This window comes from Canis lupus, chromosome 38 (assembly GCF_048164855.1).
Source record: "Canis lupus baileyi chromosome 38, mCanLup2.hap1, whole genome shotgun sequence".
Taxonomy (NCBI): domain Eukaryota; kingdom Metazoa; phylum Chordata; class Mammalia; order Carnivora; family Canidae; genus Canis; species Canis lupus.
This window is the reverse complement of record NC_132875.1, coordinates 3583539-3605846: the sequence shown is the minus strand read 5'-3', so window position 1 is coordinate 3605846 and position 22308 is coordinate 3583539. Positions and strand designations below refer to the sequence as shown.

General features: G+C 51.6%; 1 protein-coding gene across 15 annotated transcripts in view; it reads right to left on the bottom strand.

Moving 5' to 3' along the window:
* NOS1AP (nitric oxide synthase 1 adaptor protein) overlaps positions 1 to 22308 on the bottom strand; it is a 277804-nt gene that overhangs the window by 41787 nt on the left and 213709 nt on the right. For all 15 annotated transcript variants that reach the window (XM_072814408.1, XM_072814409.1, XM_072814412.1 and 12 more), the window contains one exon: positions 1474 to 1582. In XM_072814408.1, coding sequence (XP_072670509.1) covers positions 1474 to 1582 — 109 coding nt within the window. The remainder of the gene's footprint in view (positions 1 to 1473; positions 1583 to 22308) is intronic.

Genomic DNA, 22308 nt, shown 5'->3' with positions numbered 1-22308 from the left:
CCCACGTGGTCCGGGCCCCGGACGGACCTGGCGTCAGCTGGACAGCTGGGCCGCTCAAAGTGAATTAAAAGGGGATTGTAATTTTTGGTTGCACCTGTCAAAGCACATTACAGATGATCCAGTTCTTAACTCTCAGGGACGCTTTGCATTTCCCAGATCCCCTGCATCTTGCAAAGCTGTGGAAGAGCCTCTCAGCATCCCAAGCCTTACGTGCTCATCCGCAGCCCCTCTGGCTCTTCTCTCTCTCCCACTGCCTCCTCCTCTCCGATACGAAGCTCAGCTTAGCCCCACTTACACACTTTGCACCCCGCTGTGCTGTATTACCTAGCAGTGAAGTCTGGCAACTTGCACATTCCTTTCTACCTTTCCAGTTCTAGCTCCTTCCATGCAAATCCCATGATTTGCATTAAAAGGCCTGGGAACAGGTGACCATGGGCACCAATCTCCATAGAGGAAGCAGCTAAATCAGCAAAGTAGGATCCTCCTTATGAAGACAAGGTGGGTGGGTGGGTGGGTGGGTGGACTGGACGCATATATTGGTAAACCTGGACCCTGTCACGTATTATTCTTCTTATGCCCACTTGACAAGGTGCCTACAAATCTATTAAAGATGCTTTACGGTAGATGATGTCACACAGCATCCAGGAAGGGGTATGCAGGAAGGAATTCGGAAGTCGTCCTCACAGAAAGCTGCGCTCGGTGGGTCTGTGACCAGGACGGCAGACCTGAATGGAATCTCAGAGGCACAAATAAAGCGTTTTCCAAATCCCTTCTCCGGGGAAAATAGTTCGCAGGGTATTACAGAGATTACATGGCAAAAGCACGATTCCGTGGCTGAATCAGTGCGCGAAACGCTGGGTTAAGCAGAGTTAAAGGGGTTTCTTGAACTTTAAGACTTCCAAGCAAATTCAAAGATAGTTTTAACGTGGAACAGATCGGATGGTAAATATTTCACAAGAGACATTTTAAGAAACTCTGCTTTTGACTCTCTTCCTTGTTTTACAGACAAGGGAGCTGAGACCCACAGGGGACAGTGACCCACATAACATGCCTCAGGGCTCTCGTGGTGGGCGCGCGCGGAGGGGGTGACCCCAGGTTTCTAACCCCAGTTTTGTGCTAAATTCCTGGAGAAGTGATAGAAAAAGCCACCTGCCCAACTGCCAAAGTTGCATTTCCTCAAGCATCAAGGTTACCTTCCCCAAAATAACCACCCAGGGCCACCAGCCTCGCAGCCGGAGTCCACACTCCACTCCACGTGTCATGATTTGTAGGCCCCCAATCGATATACAAACTCATGACGAAAGGTCACTCAAGTCAACAGCCGTGCTTCTTGCCTACCACACGCCAAGGTGAGCATCGCTCCTGGGGCGATCCACCTGTCCCGCTCCAGAGCCCTCATCCCATGGTGGAGACCTCTCCAGGTGTACGCATGTCAGAGGAAAATAAAAAAATGACCGATGACTGCCCCTTTACCTTCTTCTTGGATTTAAAGACGTTACACCTGAAGATGTTGCTGGCGCCATCTCGAGCGATGTAGCTGAAGATCTTCAGGTCTTGGGAATCGTGAGAGACGTAGAAGATCCTATGGGAAGAGTAACAGAAAAAGGCATCAAAGACGGCATTAGGTTCGAATCTCCTACGAGGAAACCTGTGTGTAAGGACGCGCCGAGGACGGCGCTCACGGCTTCCTGTGAAGCCACAAGCAGGCGGCACTGTCAACAGGCCCCAGGAACAACCTGGCGACTTGCATCCCAGGATCTAGCGGGCCCACCTGGTCCCACGCACGTTGGGCCGCCACTTAGCGGAGAGAGGAGGGGATCTGCAGTCATAGCGGCCACTTTGCCACTGAGGGTCCCCAGCAGGGCTACCGGGAGGCCGAAATAACGAGCGAAGTACCTTCATACTTTCACCAACACGGTTCCTCAAGAGCCTTGTAACCGAGATGGTCGCCGAGGACCCCAAGAGCCCAGGAGGGACACCCGGAAGGGAAGTGGATACGGAGGACGGTCCTGGCAAGAAAGCCCAGGTCCCCTTGGGGACCGCGTGTCTCTGCCCGCCGTGGTGGGGGGAACTCATGTCAGGACACCTCGTGTGTCCACTGGCTGTGAATGATGCAGGTACAAGGTGGCCCTGCTTGTTTAAGGTGGCTTCCAGGAAAGGGACATGGAAGGGACGGCCAACCACGGTTCCTCAGCACCTGCTGCCTGAGGACCCCGCCCCCGGCAGTCCTTTGAGACTGTCCCTCGCCGAACGTCTCGGAAGCTTCTCCAGCCTATGGTGCCCCCCACTGAATCAGCGTCCTGGTGATCCTCCGGCAGACAAGGCCTGGACGACGGGCCCGGATCCATGCAAGCTGCAAATGGGAGCAGCCTGGGCCCCCCTGCCTGGTCCTGGTGGCCGTCCGTGCGACACGGCCTCGAGATGTGGTTCCGTGCCCCCTCCACAGTACCGCCGCCCACAGATCCTCCTTTTTCACCCGGAGTTTTGCAACCGCCTGGCGTCTCTCCCTGCTTCCCAGCGCCCCTGTGGCCAACCCGTTCTCCTCCTTGCCAGTAAAATGGTATTTTTAAAGCCACAAACTACATCTCACTATTTCCCCTCTAGAAACTCCTCAAAGGCTCCCTACTGCCCTCAGCATAAAGTCCTAACTCCTGGGCACAGCTGCCTTCCCGCTTCCGTCTCTCCCCAGAGTCCTGGCCTACATACACCTGCCGCTGCCACCGCGGTGACGCACCCTTGGAATCCATCAGGACTCGGTTCAGAGGCGCCTTCCTGCCCCCCAATAGGAGCTGCTGCACCCCCTGGGCTCCCCATGACCACAGCACAGCCCTTGCACCGTGATGTTTACGCTGGGGCTCCCTGAAGGAAAGAGGACCACGTCCTGGTGTCCCCAGTGCCAGCACGGTAATCGGCCCACGGAAGATTCCTAACGCCAGCTGTGGAGGGAAGGAGGCATCGTGCTGTCATTAGTGAGCACCCGAGACGTCGGTCTGTCTGGTTTTTCACTGCTCCCCTCCGCCCCTGGGCCCGAGGAAGTAAGGTCAGTTAGTTCAGCTGAATCATACCTAAAACTCCTTCCATTTTCGAGTTTTTTGATTATCACACTATGCCCCAGGGAACAAGACCTGGATTGAAAACAGGACAGAGCGGATATGAAAGAGTGGCAGGCCCACAGGACGGACGGACACGGCAGGCAGCCAGGAAGGGCAGCGAGCGGAGGTTGACTTTCCCTTGGTGGACAAAGCACCTTTCCAGCAAATGTGAGGCCAGCTGGCGTGTGGACACAGGCCCCGTGGACCGGGGCTCTTTGGAGATGGCTCTGCGACCCAATGTGTCATTATTAAAAATAAATAACCAAAAAAAAAAAAAAAAGATAAATAACCTCCAACCAAAAAAGTCAGCTAGTTGGAGATTTAGAGAAGTGTCCACCCACAGAATCAAGTGGTAGAAAGTTTTGTCATGTGACCTCATTCACCAACAAATTAATCATCCAACCGAGTAAGGCCACAGGTCCCAAATTCCAGATTGAGACACATGTTCCGAGAACCCTTATTTCTCCATACCCTGGTTTTCCTAAGAACTGTGACTGTGTGTGTCGGGGGTGAGGCAGGAGAGGAAGCTAAGACGAGCGCTCCAGTGACTAAGGAAAGCCTTTTCCCCTTCTTCATCTTCAAGCCTGGTGCAGTCCTGACCCTGCTTCCAGAAAGTATCACAATTTCCTGCTTTCAGTCCAATTATCAAAGGTGGGATACCAGAGCGGTTCACTGTATGGTGAGATGGTAGTAACAATGATTACTAAGGTTTTGTGAAGTTTTGCTCCCTTTTCACATTTCTTCAGATTTCTTGTTTTTACTTTAAAACACGCATAGGATTGTAATTTTCACCTGCTAATGGAATGGTTATGCTTTAAAGCTATAGCAAGAGACTTTTCTTTTTTTTTCTTCTTTTTTATATTTATTTATTTATGATAGACAGAGAGAGAGAGAGAGAGAGAGAGGGGCAGAGACACAGGCAGAGGGACAAGCAGGCTCCATGCCGGGAGCCCGACGTGGGACTCGATCCCGGGTCTCCAGGATCGCGCCCTGGGCCAAAGGCAGGCACCAAACCGCTGCGCCACCCAAGGATCCCCACAAGAGACTTTTCTAAGGGTTGTTCCATCAATGACTGAAATAGAAACAGGATCCTGGAGAAACTGCATGTGGAGCTTATCACAGAATTCAGGCTGACGGAGCGATGAAGAACCACCAGGCCCACCACCAACACCCTCTTCACCTTGACTATTAATCTAAAGTAAACTTGTTTCTCTCAAGAGCACAGGAGTTAAAATAGAATATTGCAAAGACACCTTGCGTGGTCATCAGGTCTGGACCCAACCCGGCGTCCCCGTCGCTCAGGATCTGTTGGCGACAGACAACTCACTCCCTGGTAGAGCACCCCCTCTTCGGGACCTTCTCATTACTTGGCAATTCTCGCTTACATTGATTCAGGATCTACCCACAGGAATGCAGCAGAGGGAGATGGTTGAAAAATGCTGGTCCGGGTGTGGGACAGACCCCGGATCTTAGGCCCGGGCTCGGCCACTTACTGGTGGGAGATCCTGGTCGTCATTTCCCTGTGGTTCTTGGCCAGCAACACGAGGACGATCATCGCGCTGTACCTCACCCTCAGGGTCTGGAGAACGAATGCACGCAGCGAGAGGAGCTTATAGCAGCAAGGGGTCCGCGAACAGTCAACGCTCTTATTACTCCACACCACTGCCCTACTTCCACCCTTCGGGGCCTTAGAGGATAAAGCTAATCCTTCTTCCAAAGGGCAACCCCTTGAGTATTTGGAAACCACCGCCATCCTTCTATTTACTCCCCTCGCTGTTAAGCTGACATGTTACTCCTTCTTTTCGAAGTTCTCACACGGACCCATTTCCATCACTCACTGCTCCAGCACTTGCACTGGGGGCCATGGGTGAGAAAGATCTGGGCTCAAGTGTTAGCATTTTCCACTTCCCAGCTGTTGACCTCAGGCCAATTCCTCCATTGACGTAACCCCCTTCTCCCTCATTTAATAGAAACATTAACAATCTCTTCGCAGTACTAAGTATTAAAACACTCCCCCCACACACACATTTAACACAATGCCCAGCACATGGCGGGTTGCTTGCCCCAGTCAACAGGAGTTCCCTCTTCCTTGTCAACCTTTTCTGCACATACCCAACTCTCCAGTGACTCTTTCCAATGCCACAGAACTGAGTCATGTTCCTGGCATCTTTGATTGTGTGTTTTTTTTTTTTTTAATGTAGTTATAACATCTCACTGCTGCCGCACACTGTGGTCAACCTAGATGCTCAGAGCCGATCTGCACGACTGCTCCCGGGGCAGGTTTCCTAAGTGTACCTGGATGGTCCGTCGTTAGGACTGGCTCCTAGTGATCCTACTCCCTCTTCCAAGCTCTCACGGACCATCCGCTTAATGATCTCTTCTACAAGTTCACTAGTGTGTGATCCCTGGACCCAGATTTTCCTCCTTCCCAAAAAGTGGGATGGATGTTTCATTCTGGCCATCTTCTCACATCCTCATTGTGACTTATGGTGGTACAATCTCATTAGGACCCCAAGACCCAAGTGCCCGAGGCCCAGATACACTTAAGGGAGGGACACCTGTTTCCTCATGATTTTTAAACATTGGGTTTTCTTTTTTAAAACTTTTTATTTATGAGAGAGAGAGAGAGCGCGCGCACGAGCATGAGCATGCTCAAGCACGAGCAGGAGGGAGGGGTAGAGGAAGAGGGAGAAGCAGATTCCCCACTGAGCAGAGAGCCTGATGCAGGACTCAATCCCAGGACCTTGGGATCATGACCTGAGCCAAAGGCAGACACTTCACTGACTGAGCCACCCAGATGCCCCTAAACATTCTGTGCTTTAAGTCACCCATGTTCTGGTGTTTCTAGTTTGAAGATCAGATAATCCTCTACTGAAGAAAGAGAGAGAGAGAGAGAGAGAGAGAGAGAGAGAAATGGAATCCACAGATGTAGAGTGAGGCTTAGGAACTTCTCCGTGTCCCGTACTACTGTCCCCTGTGGGATTTCTCTCATCCTCAGCCTTTTCCAAGGGCCCACTGCACCCAAAGCATAGCTCGGTCCATCGTGGCTGCTCCTTTGTGCTCACATTTGCTTTTAACCTCTGTTGCACTGTGTACTTTTTAAGGAACACTATATAAAAATACGGGTAGCCGCATGATTTTTCTCCATGGGCTTACATTTTTGGGACCAACTGGAATCACTTATGTTGTACTTCTGTCCTCAAGTGCTCATCCTTTACTGCCTCTCAGTCTCCAGCCCACTGTCACCATCCTTCTCTCTGGATATGATGACCTCTAAAACAGCAGGGTCACCCCCCTACCCAACCTGCTGTTAGGGCTCTGTCCTGCTGTCATCTCCCTGGGCACTGCCCGCCGGCTTTGGAACCTACTGGCTACAGAGAAGGTGAAAAGTCATGAGCAAGGATTCCCGAGTCTACATACATGCTCCCCCCATGCAAGACCCACAGATGTGGAGTCCCACACAAGGGCCCCGCACCTTGTCCTGCTCACAGCCTGCTGGCAGCCTGCCACGGCTCAAAGCGTGGAATCCCAGAGCAGAGGGTCTAGACCCGGCATCGGGACCATGGGCAGTTTTTTTCCTGTTCTCCCAATCCTTGGAATGAGAATAAAAATATCTTCCAGGGCGGTTGTAAAGTTCTGGGAAGGGCAAAGAGAGTGGGTGAGACAGTGGATGGGCAAATAGACTGTACCCCATGATGTGCTGTACAAATACTTTTAAACTGTGAACCTGCAAGTGGAAGAACAAAGAGAAATCATCACTGTTCCCCCCAATGTCACCATCTCTCTGGAGGGTGAGAGAGGGGGTGTCTCCAGCCAGAAGGCAGCACAGATTTTCCTCTTGATGCCCCAAAGGTATGGGTATTATTCCTAACCCAAGAGACACCCCACCAGGACAGAGAGAAATGAACTATGACTGGAAAGATAAGCTACCAAGTAACTTGCAAATGGCAGAGACAAAATCCAGTGGGATCTTCTTTAAAAAAAAAGATTTTTGAGTAATCGCCACACCCAGTGTGGGGCTCGAACCTATAACCCTGAGATCAAGAGTCCCATGCTCCACCAGCTGAGCCAGCCAGGCCCCCCCCAGCAGGGTCTTCTCAAGGCCAGACCTTGAGGAAAGAACAAAACACACTGTGACAAGCACTGTGGACTGACGCCAGGCCTGCCCCGCTGCATCAGACCAGCTGAGGACGGTGCAGCCGTGAAGGCCTGGTCCTGGGAAGACCCAGGGTGACTCTTGCCCCCAGGAGCAAGGACTCCCCTAGGAAGCTCAGCCACCCTCCTCCAAATGAATGTGTTAACCTCCGAGGGCTTGGGGGCAGTTTTGTGTGGGGTGGTAGTTTGGAGGGGGCCCGATGGGCTCTGCTAGCAGAACCACACAAGGATGCAGAGCAGTGAGCTCCCCCCCGCAGCCCCGGCGCCTGGCCTGAGCGCAGGTGCCTTCCTCTGCCCAGCAGCCCCGCCGCGATCACACGCTTCCACACCTCTGTCCCTGGTCGGCACACTTTTTCCATGCTTCTTATTTTTAATTCAATCTTTAGATAAAATTGACCTTCGTGGTGATCATTTTTCTCTCTTATTATTGCTTTGGTCTGATTATTTTTTCGTCCCGCTGAATTCCCCGGGGCTCTTTATCACGTCAGCTGGTTCTCTTCTATTACAAATTCCTTCAGTTTCTGTCTTCTTCAGCCCTCGCTGTAGCCATTCTCAATGTGAGGCCTGCCTCCCCCAAATGCTTTCTCAGGCTGCTATCTGGCATGGGGGGATGGGGATGAGCTCATGAAATGGTCCCCCAGGCCCTGGTGGATCTGGTCTGCTTACTTCACAGCCGTCCCAGGCGCTGGGACACACCGTCCACGTTCTGTGCGTCCTCACAGGCCTGCACCCCAACGGCGCAGCCTGGGGGAGCCAGGGGCCCGGGCTAGGAGACACCTCGAAGGGCTGGCAAGCCCATCCATTCAACTGCAGGCGGAGAAATGCAAACATGGAGCCCTTCCTAAGGTTTCCTTCAAGGGATAAAAGTATACAAATGTCTAAATTGCTCCTGTGATCTACGGTAGACATAGGGTAAGAGATGGGCAATCAACTGAGTTTTAAAATCTAGTGTGAGGGACGCCTGGGTGGCTCAGTGGTTGAGCATCTGCCTTCAGCTCAGGGCATGATCCCGGGGTCCTGAGATCGAGTCCCATATCCGGATCCCCGTGAGGAGTCTGCTCCTCCCTCTGCCTCTCTGCGTGTCTCTCATGAATGAGTAAATAAATCTTAAAAATAAATAAATAAATAAATAAATAAATAAATAAATAAATAAATAAATAAATAAATAAAATCTAGTGCGAGTCAGGAGAACACACATTTCTCTTCTGCTAGTCCAGTTAAGGCGGCCCCACGGCCTATCTCAGTCAGGTACGAGCTCATACCACGGCTATTCTTTCCTATGTCCCCCCTAAAATCTCCCCTGCTATACATGAGTCAACCACAAAGCATCACACAGCGCTTTCTAAACGCCGAGCGCTGCGATAAGCTAATTTCCTCTTGTTCGGTACTTGACATGCAGGCTGACACCAGGCCAGCAACCCTCGGCCAAAATCCCCTCGGAGGCTTCAAGGCTAACGTCTCTCCCATGCTGGCAAATTCCCCCAAATAGTTGCCACCTGCTGTCGGCGTTCAGAAACCAAAGGTTAGGGGCGCCTCGGTGGCTCAGTTGGTTAAGCATCCGCCTTCAGCTCAAATCATGATCCTGGGGTCTTGGGATCGAGCCCCAGTCGGGCTCCCTGCTCAGCGGGGAGTCTGCTCCTCCCCTTCCTTTTGTGTGCAGATGTGCTCTCTCTCTGTCCCTCAAATAAATCAAATCTTAAAAAACAAAACAAGCTTTAGGCAGGCCACCAATTCTTTCTCTCCCCGATCTCGCGTCTGTTAGCTGAGTTTGCACATTCGGTGTGTTCATGTCTTCTGGGGTCAGCTTGTCCTTCCCACACTTCTGAGGACACTCAAGCTTCCTGAAGAAACCGCTCTCCTTCCAGAGCCAGAGAGCAGAGCGAAAAGGAGGGGAGTCCTCCCCTTCCCCGTGAACAACGGATCCTCTTGCTTTCAAGACAGGAAACACCTCCCTTCTTCAATGGTATGTGCAGACATGGGTTAGGCACCTGTCTTCCCAAAGCAAAAGAAATCATGATCCAAAGTTCACACTCTTCCTTCCCATGTCTCTACGTACCCTGAGGTCCCTGTGATTTCCTACAACAACAAGGGTGACAGAGCCACAAAGCCTCAGTGGAGGCTACTTCAAGCCACTTAAGACCCAACCCATAGTGCCCTCAACTGCAAAATGGCACGAGAAGAGGTTCATGGGATGGTCACGTGTATCAAGTATCAAATGAAAGGACTTATGCATCATGCCTGGCTCAAAAAATCTTCACCAAATTGATCAGAGTATTTGCTAATCTGCTGTGTGTCCCCCATGTGCCAGGCGATGCTCTAATTGCTTTATATATAAAAAGTCATTGAACCCTCACAGCAGCTCATGAGGTAGGTGCTAGGACTATCACCCTTCTAGAGAGGAGGGAACAGAAGGGTTGCTCAACTTCTCAAGATCACACAGCCAGCTAGTCGGTTTGTCACCTAGGGCTGTCATCATAAATGATCACATCTGGATGGTTTAAAACAACCAAAATTTAATCTCTCACAGTTGGGGCGGTCGGGGGGGGGGGGGGGGACAGAAATCAAGGTGTTGGCAAAGTTGGCTCCTCCTCTGAGGGAGGGTCTCTTCCATGCCTCTCTCCTGGCTTCCGGTGGCTGCCGGCGATCCTGGGGGCTCTCTGGCTTCCCACTGTACCACATCTGCTGCTCCGGGGCTTCATGCCCCCCCACCCCGACTTTGTGCATCCTCTGTGTTTCCCTCTCCAAATCCCCTCTTGTTATAGGGACACCAGTAGGTAGATTGGGGGCCCACCCTGGCGCACTATGACCTCACCTTGTCTGTATTACATCCACAAAGCCCCTCTTGCCAAATAAGGTCACGGTCACGGGTATCAAGGGTGACCCCTTGGACTGATCTTTTCGAGCAGACAATTCGACCCACTATAGTCTCTGGGCCAGAGTCTGAACCTCAGCCGTTAGCCAGGTTCCTAACTCCTACATTGTCTGCTTGTCCACTTAGCTGATTACTAACCGTCACACATCATCTGAATATTACGTTGTCCTATTAGTAGTGTTATCTTTCTACCCAGCTAGAAGATGGTGGTATGGCACACTGATGCCACCTAGGAACTCTGCGTTTCCTTACTCTATTTTCCCAAGGCCTTGAGGCCTTCATTGGTTCTCTGGTTGCCTATAAATTCATCCTCACGTGGGTAAGATGGTCAGTGGACACTCGGGGAAGAGGTGCTCGGTTTCTCTGCTATCCCCGATTACCCACCTTCCAACCAAGTTTCTTCAAATAGACCAACCCAGGGATACTATAAATGCTCATCCTAGTTCTTCCAAAGGCAGTCCTCAAATGACCCATCGGGAGCTTCCTGGGATCCTCCCCACGACCCACTCTGTCCTCTGCTCCATCTCCTCCCCACCATCACTTGCTCAGCACGTGGGAACCCTGTGTGCCTGATGGGAAATGAGGAGAGGGCACCCACTCCCCTTCGCCGGGGCTCAGAGTACCCGGCTGGCACGACCAGGTGCTTCTCTTTCTCTGATTGCTCTGACCTGCTCGTCTGATTCCACATCAGAGCAGGTCTGAATCTCAGCTCATTGAAGGCGCTTCCTTCTCAGGACTTGAGGACCAGAGAATGTGGGGTCGGGGCAGGTGTCAACAACCCTACCTCTCACACACACCCCAGGACAACGTGTCCTACCACAGCTCCCTCCGTATCAAGATCTAATGTCTTTTTTTTTTTTTTTTAATTATATGGAACCATGGATCTTTACTTCCAGCCCACAAACATCATGGAACAGAATGGGGTGGAAGAACTGACATACACTCGATCTCATTTCAATTTCCAATCACTTTTTAAAAAAGATTTCAGAGAGAGGGGGGGGAGAGAGAACGAGCACAAGCATGTGCACATGAGCAGGGGAGGGGCAGAGGGAGAAGCAGACTCCCCAAGGAGCAGGGAGCCCAAGTGGGGGCTCGATCCCAGGACCCTGAGATCATGACCTGAGCCGAAGGCAGACGCTTCACTGACTGAGCCACCCAGGCGCCCTCCAGTCACTTTTTAATAGTCTTCGGTTTTCCCTTTGGAAGTGTGGGGAAGGGGCAGGATGGGAGGCTGGAGGAAGCCAGGTCCAAGGGTGGGGGGATGGGGGAAGGTGGGAAGGGAAGAAGGTCCTGGCTTGAGGAGTCTTTCTTCCTGCTGTGCTGCTGCAAGCTCTTCCCCTCCTCGGTCTCCCCACTACCCAGGGCAGCTGCTGAGGGATCTCCCCACTACCCCAGGGCACTTGGGGTGGAGGGTAGCGTGGCCTGATTTCATTCCAAGACATGCATTCCTCCTCTACCCACTCCCTCCCCTCTCTACCCCAGACTGTCTTGGGGGGCAGAACAGAGCCTGGTCCACAGCCGGTCCTGCAGGGGCGCAGAGGGCTCGGCAGCAAGTGAGCACAGGCCGTGAGCAGAGCTCCAGCCCTGGGGACACTCCAGGAGGGGCGCTCAGGGGACCTGCTGTCTTGAGCAGCACCTTGAATGCCTGGGAGGTGGCAGGGGTGGGGGGGGATGCGTCAGGCCGGGTCCTGGCAGGAAACAGATAATTGGATTCATCCGAGGTGCGCTTACTAAGGAGCTACTTACAAAGGTGAGGGCAGAGAGCAGCAAGGGGGGGGACAGCGTGGTTCCGAGGGACCCCAGGCCCGAGGAGCCGGGTAATGGGCGGCTGGCTGCCAGCACCTGGAGGCTGAGCCACGGGCCACCGTCGGGAGCCCTTGTGACGCTCGGGACACACAGCCGGCTTCTGCGGGCACTCAGCCTGGTGGGGAGCAGGTCTAGACGAGCAAAGGAAAGCTAGCCATCAGACAGAGGTGGGGACAATATTCCTTGCAGGGGAAGCTGCACCCAGAAAGGCAGACAGTCAAAAAAAAAAAAAAAAAAAGGTGGGGGGGCGCCTGGGTGGCTCAGTGAGTTTAGCATCTGACTCTTGGTTTCAGCCCAGGTCATGACTGAGCTGTGTTGGGCTCTGCACCGAGTGTGGAACCTGCTGGGGAACCTCTCTCCTCCTCCATCTGCCCCTTCCCACTTGCACACATGCTACCCCCCCAAAAAAAAGCACAGTCACAAAATAGCAGAGTGTACTTTTGGCATCAGGAAAGCAGCACATACAGGGGACCAGGAGGTGAGAGCCCAGGGAGGTCAGGACCTGTTGCGCGGAGCCCAGCCGTCACCTGCGTGCCCAGGGCACTGGTCGGGGCCCACGCAGGGGCAGGGGACTGACATGTTGGCGGTCAGGGCGGTGTGAGGATGGACTGCAGGAGGACACGAGCAGGAGACGGGAGGCCAGAGAGGCTACTGCAATACAGAAGGTGTGGGGGGAGAGGTATCTGGACCGGGGGCTTTGCAGGCAGAAGGACTGGACTCCAATGTCTGTCTCGCTGCTTCCAATTTTAAGTCCCTGGGTGAGTCTCCTAATTGTCAAGTTCCATTTTCTCATCTGCAGACACAAACGGTCACGGGAACTAGCCTGGGTGAGGCAGGTGCCAAGCACAGGGCAGGGTGATGGACACGGCCTGCTCTTACACAGTGCACCGGCTGTGCAACCAGGCCGACAGGCCTGAAGTCCAGGCAGGAAAAGCCGAAGGTCTACCTAGGGCGGCGGCAGTAGTGCTGGGTTGCAGGACGTGCATTTCTCTGGACGTGAGGGTGAGGAGGGGGGACCTGGGGGACTTGGCTGCTGGAGTGGGGGCACTGAACGCCAACCAGATCAAGGGCCGCAGAAGCACGAGAAGCTGAGGGCACAGGGATGTGCTGTGGGTTCTGCACATGTCACACTGACGGGCCACCAGGGCACTCGGAGGGCCTGGTGGCGAGACCACGGAGAGAAGGGATGGGGGGGGCACAGACTCCACGGCCCCCAGGACACAGAGGGCGGCTGTGGCGTGGGAAGCAGGAGCAGGGAGGACGTAAGAGATGTGGCTGTTAGCAGAGAGGAGTCGCGGGGCGGGGGGGGGGGGACAAAATAAAAGTGAACCAGCAGAAGACCAGGAGACAGAGGAGGAATGCCGGAGGAGGGCCTCCAGGAGGCGGTGGAGGTTTTGGACGCAACCACCCTGCGGGCCTGGTCAGGAAAGGACAGGATAAGAGGCCGGCTTCACTTCGGGAGCACCTTTTCTTTTTAGGATGGCAAAACTGGAGCCTATTTATAGGCTTAAAAAAAAAAGAAAGAAAAAAAAAAAAAAAGAAACAAATAGCCTCCAGATCTGGGGGGAAATAGAGGGAAAATGAGGTCTCAAGACCCAGACCAGACGGCGGGGCCTGGGGTCTGGGGCCCGCAGGGAGGAGGCTCCCAGGGCCAGGCCTGCCCAGGCTTGTCCCCTCTCCCTTGGAGGCAGGGTGTCCCGGTGGCCTCCGTGTGCATAGGAGTCTGTGGCCGAGGCAAGGGCTCCGTGAGAGGTTTCTTCTTCTCCCTTCTTCTTCTCCTTTTTTTTTTTTTTTTTTTTCCAGTCAAGCATCCCGGTAAAGCAGAGGCTGATTTAACTGCTCCCACCTGCGCTTTACCTGCCGGTTAATTCCTTCCCTCTGTGTAGGGCGAGGACACCTGCCAGAGGGGGACCTGGACGCAAAGGACAGCACGTGCAGCCAGAAAAAGTCCAGAAAAGTCCACTGCAGTCTTCTAGGAGCAGAGATGTGTGCGGATTCATCCTGGGCTCACGGCCCCAGGCGCGGGGCTCCTGGAAATCCCGGGGGGAGGCCCGGCCAGGGCCACTGGGGGTTCTCCTGGGACCGGGTTTCTGAGCTCCTCTCTTAGACGCAGCCTGTCAGACTCCTCTCAGCTATGGCATCTGACGGGCTTAATTGTTTCCTTAGGGCTTTGTCCTTCCCATCAGTGAACAAAGGCGATTGGCAGGGATTTGGGTTTAGCTCTTGATATTTAAAACAAAACACCACCACACCAAAAAAACTTACAAAGAGAGATGTTTGTGTTTACGTGTGTGCACATGCATGCCCATGTGTGTGCACACGCATATGTATATTTTCATCAGCGCTTGGGTGTCAGGGTAGCAGAGCAGGTCAGATCACTGGCCGACTGCCTGGGGGCCACTCCAGGAAGGAAACGCACCTACGATACCCCCCCCCACCTCCTCCAGCAGTCGGGATCCCCCAACGACGAAGTGCTAATGGGCCACAATGAGCAGCGACGAGCTCACGTGCAGGTGGCACCCAAGAGAGATTCTCTTCTGAGGCTATTCTTGTTCTTCCCCTCCCAAACCCCCCCTTTTTTTGAGGCCGCTGTTAAAACCAAGATGAACACATCCACTGTTTATTATGGTTTCATTTCTCCCACCCGCCCTCGGGCGGTTATGAATTATCAGCAAAAAAGTGCAACAAACTGGACGAGACATAGAGTTAAAGGTCAAGACAACGCTCGGAAAAAGAGGACTGGCCCGTCCAGCAAGGAGCTGACTGTGCAGCAGCAACAGGACAGGGCTGGCATCTCCGGCCAACTTGAGGAAGGAGGGAGTATATTTTTAAAGGTGACCTTGCTTTGTGGTTAATCCCACAGCACGAAGAGAGGTTTGGCCTGGTCCCTGAGCAGCACTTAGCAAGGTCACGTGACCTCTTGTGTGTTTGCTCCCAACTCAATGCTGCCTTTTGAATAGTCACCTGTGTGCTGGTCACTATCTCCTATTAGAACATATATTCTCGGGACCCCTGGGTGGCTCAGCGGTTGAGCGTCTGCCTTCAGCCCAGGGTGTGATCCTGGAGACCCGGGATCGAGCCTCACATTGGGCTCCTTGCAGGGAGCCTGCTTCTCCCTCTGCTGTGTCTCTGCCTCTCTGTGTGTGTCTCTCATGAATAAAATCTTAAAATATATATATATATTTTTTTTTCTTGATATTAAGGTTCACATTTTTTATCCCCTCCCCAAATACCTTCACACATGAGTGGCATTCAGTGCTCAACAAATGCCCGCAGACTGGTTGGTTGGTTCATCCATCCATCCATCCATCCATCCATCCCATCAAATCCTAGGTAAAAGTCCACAGAATAAATGTACCCCCTTCCTGAGAATTTTGCAAAGATTTAACAAGAAAACAATCTGACTTAATAAATATGTATTGAGCACAATTATGTGCAAGACAGCAGTCGATAGGACATAAAGATGAGTAAGAGTAGCTCCTACTATAAACCAGAAGACAGATAAATACCCACAGTACTGGGATGAACTTAAGGACTATATAGCCCTGGGGTCCAAGGAAGAAATGGAAATCAGATCTCCACCGAGGGAGCGGGGTTGAAAGCAGGAGAGGGACAACTGGGTGGGCTCAGTGGTTGAGCGTCTGCTTTCATTTCAGGTCATGATCCTAGGGTTCCGGGATGGAGTCCCGCATCGGGCTCCCTGCTTCTCCCTCTGCCTGTGTCTCTGCCTTTCTCTGTGTCTCTCATGAATAAATAAATAACATCTTTTTTTTTTAAGCAGGAAAGAATTCCTGGTAGATGTAGTATTTAAAATAAACCTTAGAATTCTTTTTTTTTTTTTAAACCTTAGAATTCTTATTCAAAAACTTGACAGACGGGTTACCAAACCCAGCAGATTTGACCAATGATGGTTTGATCACGTCTGCCACCAGGCATTGGGAAAGGCTGACACTCCCCCACAACTGCTCTCAGGGTCTCCCAATTAAGGGTGTGGACACTTGCAGACAACTCAGCTTTTCTCATCCCTTATTTCCTGAACCCTATGGATAACCTTCGGGGGGCCTCCCAGTCATCCTCCTCTCCATGGTCGGAGGTCCATGCTAGCAGGAAAGCAGCCCAGGCTCACAACTGGCTGGACCCTTCCTAGCAGTTGGGCATCATCATCTTCCTAACCATGCCAAGATGCAAGAGGGAGCCAAGAGGGCTTCCCAGCCAGGATCAAGGGGCAGGGCAGGACACAGAGCGTCTAGACAGGTGCGTGGTGTAGAATGCCCAAGTGACCACCACGGGATGAGCTGGGACAGAGTCTGACTACAATCCTGGAGGCTATTAGGGCTGGTCAGACAAGGGTTATGGTTCCAGACCAAGAGCAGTCTTTACTTGCCTTTGGAGTTCAGACTGGTCGCCCAATGGCCCTTCCATCCCAGTGTCAAACACAGACCCTATACCAACGCTCCCGCATCCATGTGAATCCCAAAACACCTACAGTACCAGAGAGACTCCTCCTATGCAAATCCTCTCCCTTTATGTGATCTGAAACCCACCGATACAAGATTGGTTTGTTTTAAAGACCATGGCTCCTCTAAACAAGATGCAAATGCCTCTTGGGCTGACAAAATAAACTCCACTAATCATTCAAACATTAAGTGATTAAGCAAGCTAGATTCTTTTTCCCCCTACTGGAGGACATCCAATGATAAACCTTCCCGGCTTGAGAAGCATAATATTCAAGATAACTAAACGATTATTGGCACCAGTGGATCTTAGCTTGGAGATGATAAATCACAGGACTCAGTGGTACACGAAGCGCCCACAAATTCAAAATTCTGCAAGTATGTCCATGAATGTACTGTTCCAGGAAGAAGAACCAGTTTTATCAGATTCTCAGTAGTGTTCGTGTCATGCTTCTGAGAATCAGACCTTCCTATGGATGCCCAGGCCAGTGTCTACCTGGTGGTAGGGCAAGGAGTCAAGGGAAGCAGTGCTGGTTTTATCTTGCATACACTCTCTCATCTGAGCCTCTTCAATAGTTTGCAAATTCCCTTTCTGGACTCCCTTTATGCACGTAAGGAGGAAAAAATGAAACAGTAATGGAATTTCAAAGTAAGCAGTCACTTAGATGTAGAACTGGGACCAGGCCTGGTTTATCTGTTCCCCTGGTTCTTTCTCCACAGGTGACTCTGCACCAACCGCCCCCGCCCCCCGCCCTGGGTAGACAGTGTTTAATTACATGAAGTTTTCTAATGCTGGCCTAATTGGAGTTTCCATCGTTCGAGTAAAAGATGTCCTCTAAGGCCTGGCACAGATACCCCGATCTGGAGGTTTAACTTTGATCATTCTGGTGGCTCTTGGGTTTTCTGCTGTACGTTGTTATCTCTTCACTACCCACCAGCTTTGCAATTCAGGCCACCAAGAAAATAAGGAAGCTTAAAGGCCGTTTGAAAGGAACATTTTAGGACAAATGAGGGGATCCAGCCTGCCCTCACTTTGTCACATAGTATGTATGGAGCACCCACTCCGTAGGAAGGACCCTTCCAGGCCCCTGGGATACAGTAGTGCACAAAATACATGTGGTTCTTGCCTTCACACCGTGATACAATTTTCTATTCTTGTGCCATGATTGAATTTAATCATCAAGTGGGATTCACCAGAGGCAGACAGCCCTTGGAAAAGGCAGACGTAAAATTACCAAAGATTCAAGTAGGGCTCACTGGACGGGCCCCTCCCACTACCCTCCTTAAACTTGGTATTTCTCCCTCATTTCTGCTGTGTAAAGATGGTCACCAGTCTGAATGGTCCAGACCTAAAATAGCCCACAGACTGAGCCCCGTCTATGCTTCCAACTGCTGTCAGCCCTGTGGTCGGGTCTGCCCTATGTCCTGATCACTGGGCAATCTCTCCCCCATCCACCTGCCTGCATCTCTCTGCATGTGGGGCGTTGCTCTAAAACCCTTCTGTCAACTGTCACTCTGGAACTGAGAGTCGAAGGCGTCACGGGGGGGCTGTAAGCAGAGGTGTGGAAGGAAGTCCTTGGTATAGGACTGCGAGAAAAACAGGCTCATTGTAGAACTCTGTGCAGAATCACAGCAAACCGGATCTTGGAAAAACATCAGCGTGTTTGCATATTTGCATATGGAACGGCACTAGAGGAAACAGGGGTTGAAGGAAGAACATTTGACGTCTTCCTTTCTAAAGCTTCTTCACCACTTTATTTTTAGGGACAAGCATGAATTATTTGGTCATTTGAAAACAACTGCCTCAACCACATTCCTCTGAACACTTCCTGAAAACCGTCACGGAGAGAAGCTGGCACCGTGGGGACCTTGCAGAGACCAGCTATGCCTCATGTGTCTCTGCATCCACACGGGGCACGTCGTGACCTCCGAGTGGAAGAGACAGACAGGAGCAAGGACCGAGGAGGAGGTAGGTCTTGGACGTGAATGTGTGCATGTGACACGGAGCCCTGAGGCCGCGCAGGAATGATCGGGAGTGATGGGTCAGCAGGCCCTCGGGGGGACTCACAGTGCATCCCATGTGGTATTAAAAATTATTTTTAAATTTTTATTAATATCTAATATTTCTAAAAAAATTTTAAATATTTTTATTTGAGAAGTGGGGGAGAGAGAGAGAGCGCGCACGTACACATGGGAGGGAGGGGTAAAGGGGGGAGGAGAAACAGATTCCCCACTGAGCAGGGAGCCTGACACAGGGCTCCATCCAGGACCCCGGGATCACGACCTGAACCGAAGGCAGGTGCTTAACCGATTGAACCACCCAGGGGCCCCGCACCCCATGCCTTTACCGAGACTTCGAGCTCCAGGGACTGTGCCCAGCCCACGAAGGGGCGTGCAGACTGAAGTGCAGAACCTGCTTCCGAGGAAAGGTAAAGGATGGGAACAGATAAAGAAGGCATCAGACTAACGAAGGATTGAAAGCAATAGAAAGGCAGGCAGGAAAACCGAAATAAGAGGAGAAAGGAGGGGCGGCGGGTGTGGAGCTGCGGGGCCTGCACCAGCAGGCAGAGCAAGTGGTCTCCGCCAAGCGGTGGAAACCAGAGTCAGACCTCGATGACCTGCAGGGTGACGGGCCTGGGCCCTGGGAGGGAGCCAAGGGTTGGCAGGTGTGTCCTTGCATGGGGCAGGTGATCTCAGGGTAGGCGGGGGAGATGGGGAGGCTGGGGAAGGAAGGGCTGGCCACAGCCCACGGTGGGGACACAAGTGACACTGGGTCCAGAACACAGGAGGGCAGGGCCCAGAGCCACGGGGGGCAAGGCCACAGGAGATGGGGGTCACCGAGCAAGAGGGAGGTGTACACAGCTCACAGGTAGAAGCGGGTGAGCAGGATGTGGCCCCTAGTGGAATTCATGCCAGGGGTGAATAAGGGACCGCGGAGCAGCCCTGGGGAGCTGAAGCCAGAGCATGAATGATTCACTCCTCTCTCAGTTCCTAAGCCCCTCCATGCGTAAAATTGGGTAAGTCCCACTCATGCATATGTATGAAGAGGCAGCGCCTATGGAAGGTTCTGGCAGTAGAGGGAATAAGAGCATCATCTCTGTGCGACACATGACTCACGGAGGTGACGGCCACTCCCATCCCCCAGACAGGCTGGCCCAGGAAAGACAGGAGAAGCCTGGGAAAGATCCACAGGCCGGGCTGCCGCCAGGTCCCTGGTGACCATCTAGCAGGGGCCCCTCCAGCACCTCCCGTGCGGAGACCTGGAGGAGGTTCAATGTTACAGACACACGGAAGATCCAGACAGTCACCCTGACCCTTGTCCGTCATGGGGCACACATGAGAGCTCGGTGCGTGAGCTCCAGGGCTGCTCATCCTCCTCTGACCTCCCGCGACTCGGGTACCTGGGCCCCCTGCCATACTCCCATGGTGATGGAGCTAAGGGAACGCGTGCCGGGGTTTGAGGTGGGGACTCGGGCGTCTGGAGGTTTGAAGGGAGGGAGTCTAGAGCGAGCAATCGTCTCCATCGGGGAGGTCTTGGTCTGACTTTGCAGGGACAGCCTGGATGTTGGTGAGCCACCCTTAGGCATCCTGAGAGCTTTTTTGGCTCTACAAAACCGCAGTGCAAGTAATTGCTACCCCGTCTATCTTCTCTCCTAATTATGGGACTCTACCTGTATATTACAGGTTAGGGTAGTATCTGATTCCATTAAAAAATAATGCTTAAAAATAATGTGCATCTTTAAAACCTTCTATTTTAATCCCCACGGGACCTCATCCTTCTGCCTTCATAGGGCCACTATCATTGCTTTTAAAAATGTAAAGTTGTTTGACTCCACTGCTAATTTCCAATTTGTGGCACTGCGGTTCTCCTTTCTTTCCCCACCAAGAGACTGGCGGACTCTGACCCCTCCCTCCCGTGAACCTGCTCCTGTAGGAGTCACCATATGTTCCATCTGCTTCTTCCTGCCTTTATGCTCTTTACCGGTGGATGCTCTTTTCATTTATTTGCAAGTCTTTAGAAGTGCTGCCTAGGGTTTTTTTTCTCTACCCCACTTTCATAAAATCAAAGTATGAGAGGATACTTCCTAAGCTTTGGCACTTAAAAAAAAATATGAACGGTTAAGATTTATTTACTTTCAGAAAGAGAGAGAGCGAGAGATCATGGGCTCGTGTGGGGGGAGGGACAGAAGGAGAGAATCTTCAAGCAGACTCCCCCTAAGTGAGGAGCCCGGCGTGGGGCTCGATCTCACAGCCCCGAGAACCACAACCTGAGCTGAAATCAAGGGTCAGATGCTTAACTGACTAAGCCACCCAGGTGTGCCAAGAGTGATCTTTGCAGCTTAAAGGTACTGTTTTGTTACAGCTCAATTATTCTTTATAGTTCTTCTATTTAAATCACTGTGAGTTCTGTCTTCTGATTGGACCCAGACTGCTAAACCACTGCTTTCCTCGGTGCCCAGCACGACAAACAATACACATCAGAGCTCTCCATGCAGCCTTTCCTCCTTTCCCCAGCTAGCCCTGAATAATTTACCTCTGACTTGCTCAAAATCAAAGTGTGGCTCAATGAGGAGGGCCCTAAACCAGAACGCGCTTCTTCTAGTGTCTGATCTGGCCAACTGCTTGCACGTTAATTAATGACATTTCTGAGGACTGGCTGGACACCCTATGGGGACCCTACCTGGTTTGATCCTCTACACTCAACACCAGAGAACTACTTCCAGTCTAGCTCCGGAAGACTTCAGGTTAATTAATCTATTTCCTTTGGTTCAAAAGAAGGATTGTCATTTGTGGTTCTGGCCACTAGAGTCAGAAATCTTTGGGGGACTGATAATTCCTTCAGTGCCCAATAAGACTGAAAAGAAACCAAGGCAGGGGAACTGAACTTCAAAAGCACAGACTTCTATAATGGTACAACTACTCCTGTGCTATTTTTTAACTTAAAAAAAAAAAAAAAAGCATGCTGATTAAAGCAGAAAGGGTAAAATAAGCATGTTAACCAAGGAAGTGAAATGTGAAATAAGGAAAAATTAAACACGAAGCCTTCATTTTTTAGGCCTAGTCCTGTTCCATTCAACACCCTTATCATGTCAGTGACTTGGATGAAAATGTTTTTATTAAAGTTACTTAACCAAAAGCTCAGAGGGACAGTTAAGCTGTCACACCCCAGCGTGATGGCTTTATACTGGGTCAGCTCTGCTAAGCTAAAAGTCAACATTCCCTTTTCTGTAGAGCCATGGTGTAGGACTGCTCACGAGAGAAACCTGTGTGGGATCTGGGAGGTGTAAAATGAGCAGGAGCAACCATGCTCTGAAGGGTCATTCCTGGCTAGAGCCAGAAGAACTGGACATCCGGGTACCGGCCAGCCACACGTGGCCTCGCTCTGCTGTGCACCACATCTGGCTCCCCTTCATAACCACCAGCCCTGCTGAACACCCTCAGATCCAGGCCCCTGGTCAGAAGCTTCTCAGCTAACTAGAAGGCAACAGCCAGGAAGAGTCAACAGCCTTCCACAGACCTCTGCCCCTGTCCCATCTGCAATTCTGCTCTGGCTCATAGATGCTCCTGGGGTCCCAAGAACTCTTGACTTATAAGCCACACCTGGGCTGGCTAATGACTACTCTAGGGTCTTGTCTGGACCTTTTACTTTCTGGCTTCAGCTGCAAAGGTGTAGGTCCAAATTTGAGAACAACTTCAATAGGCCTTGACACTCTCAGTGCCTACTTCCCTACTGAACTCTGATTCATTAAAAATAATAATAATAAAATAAAAAAATAAAAAAATCGAGCATTCTGAATAATGAGTTCAGAAAAGTTATATCTCACGTAACAACAACATATGTAAATTCTTGTATTGAGGCTAAAAAATAAAATAGCAAGAACTGCAGAAATAAAGAATGAGTAAAAAAAAAATCTGGATTATTCTGTTT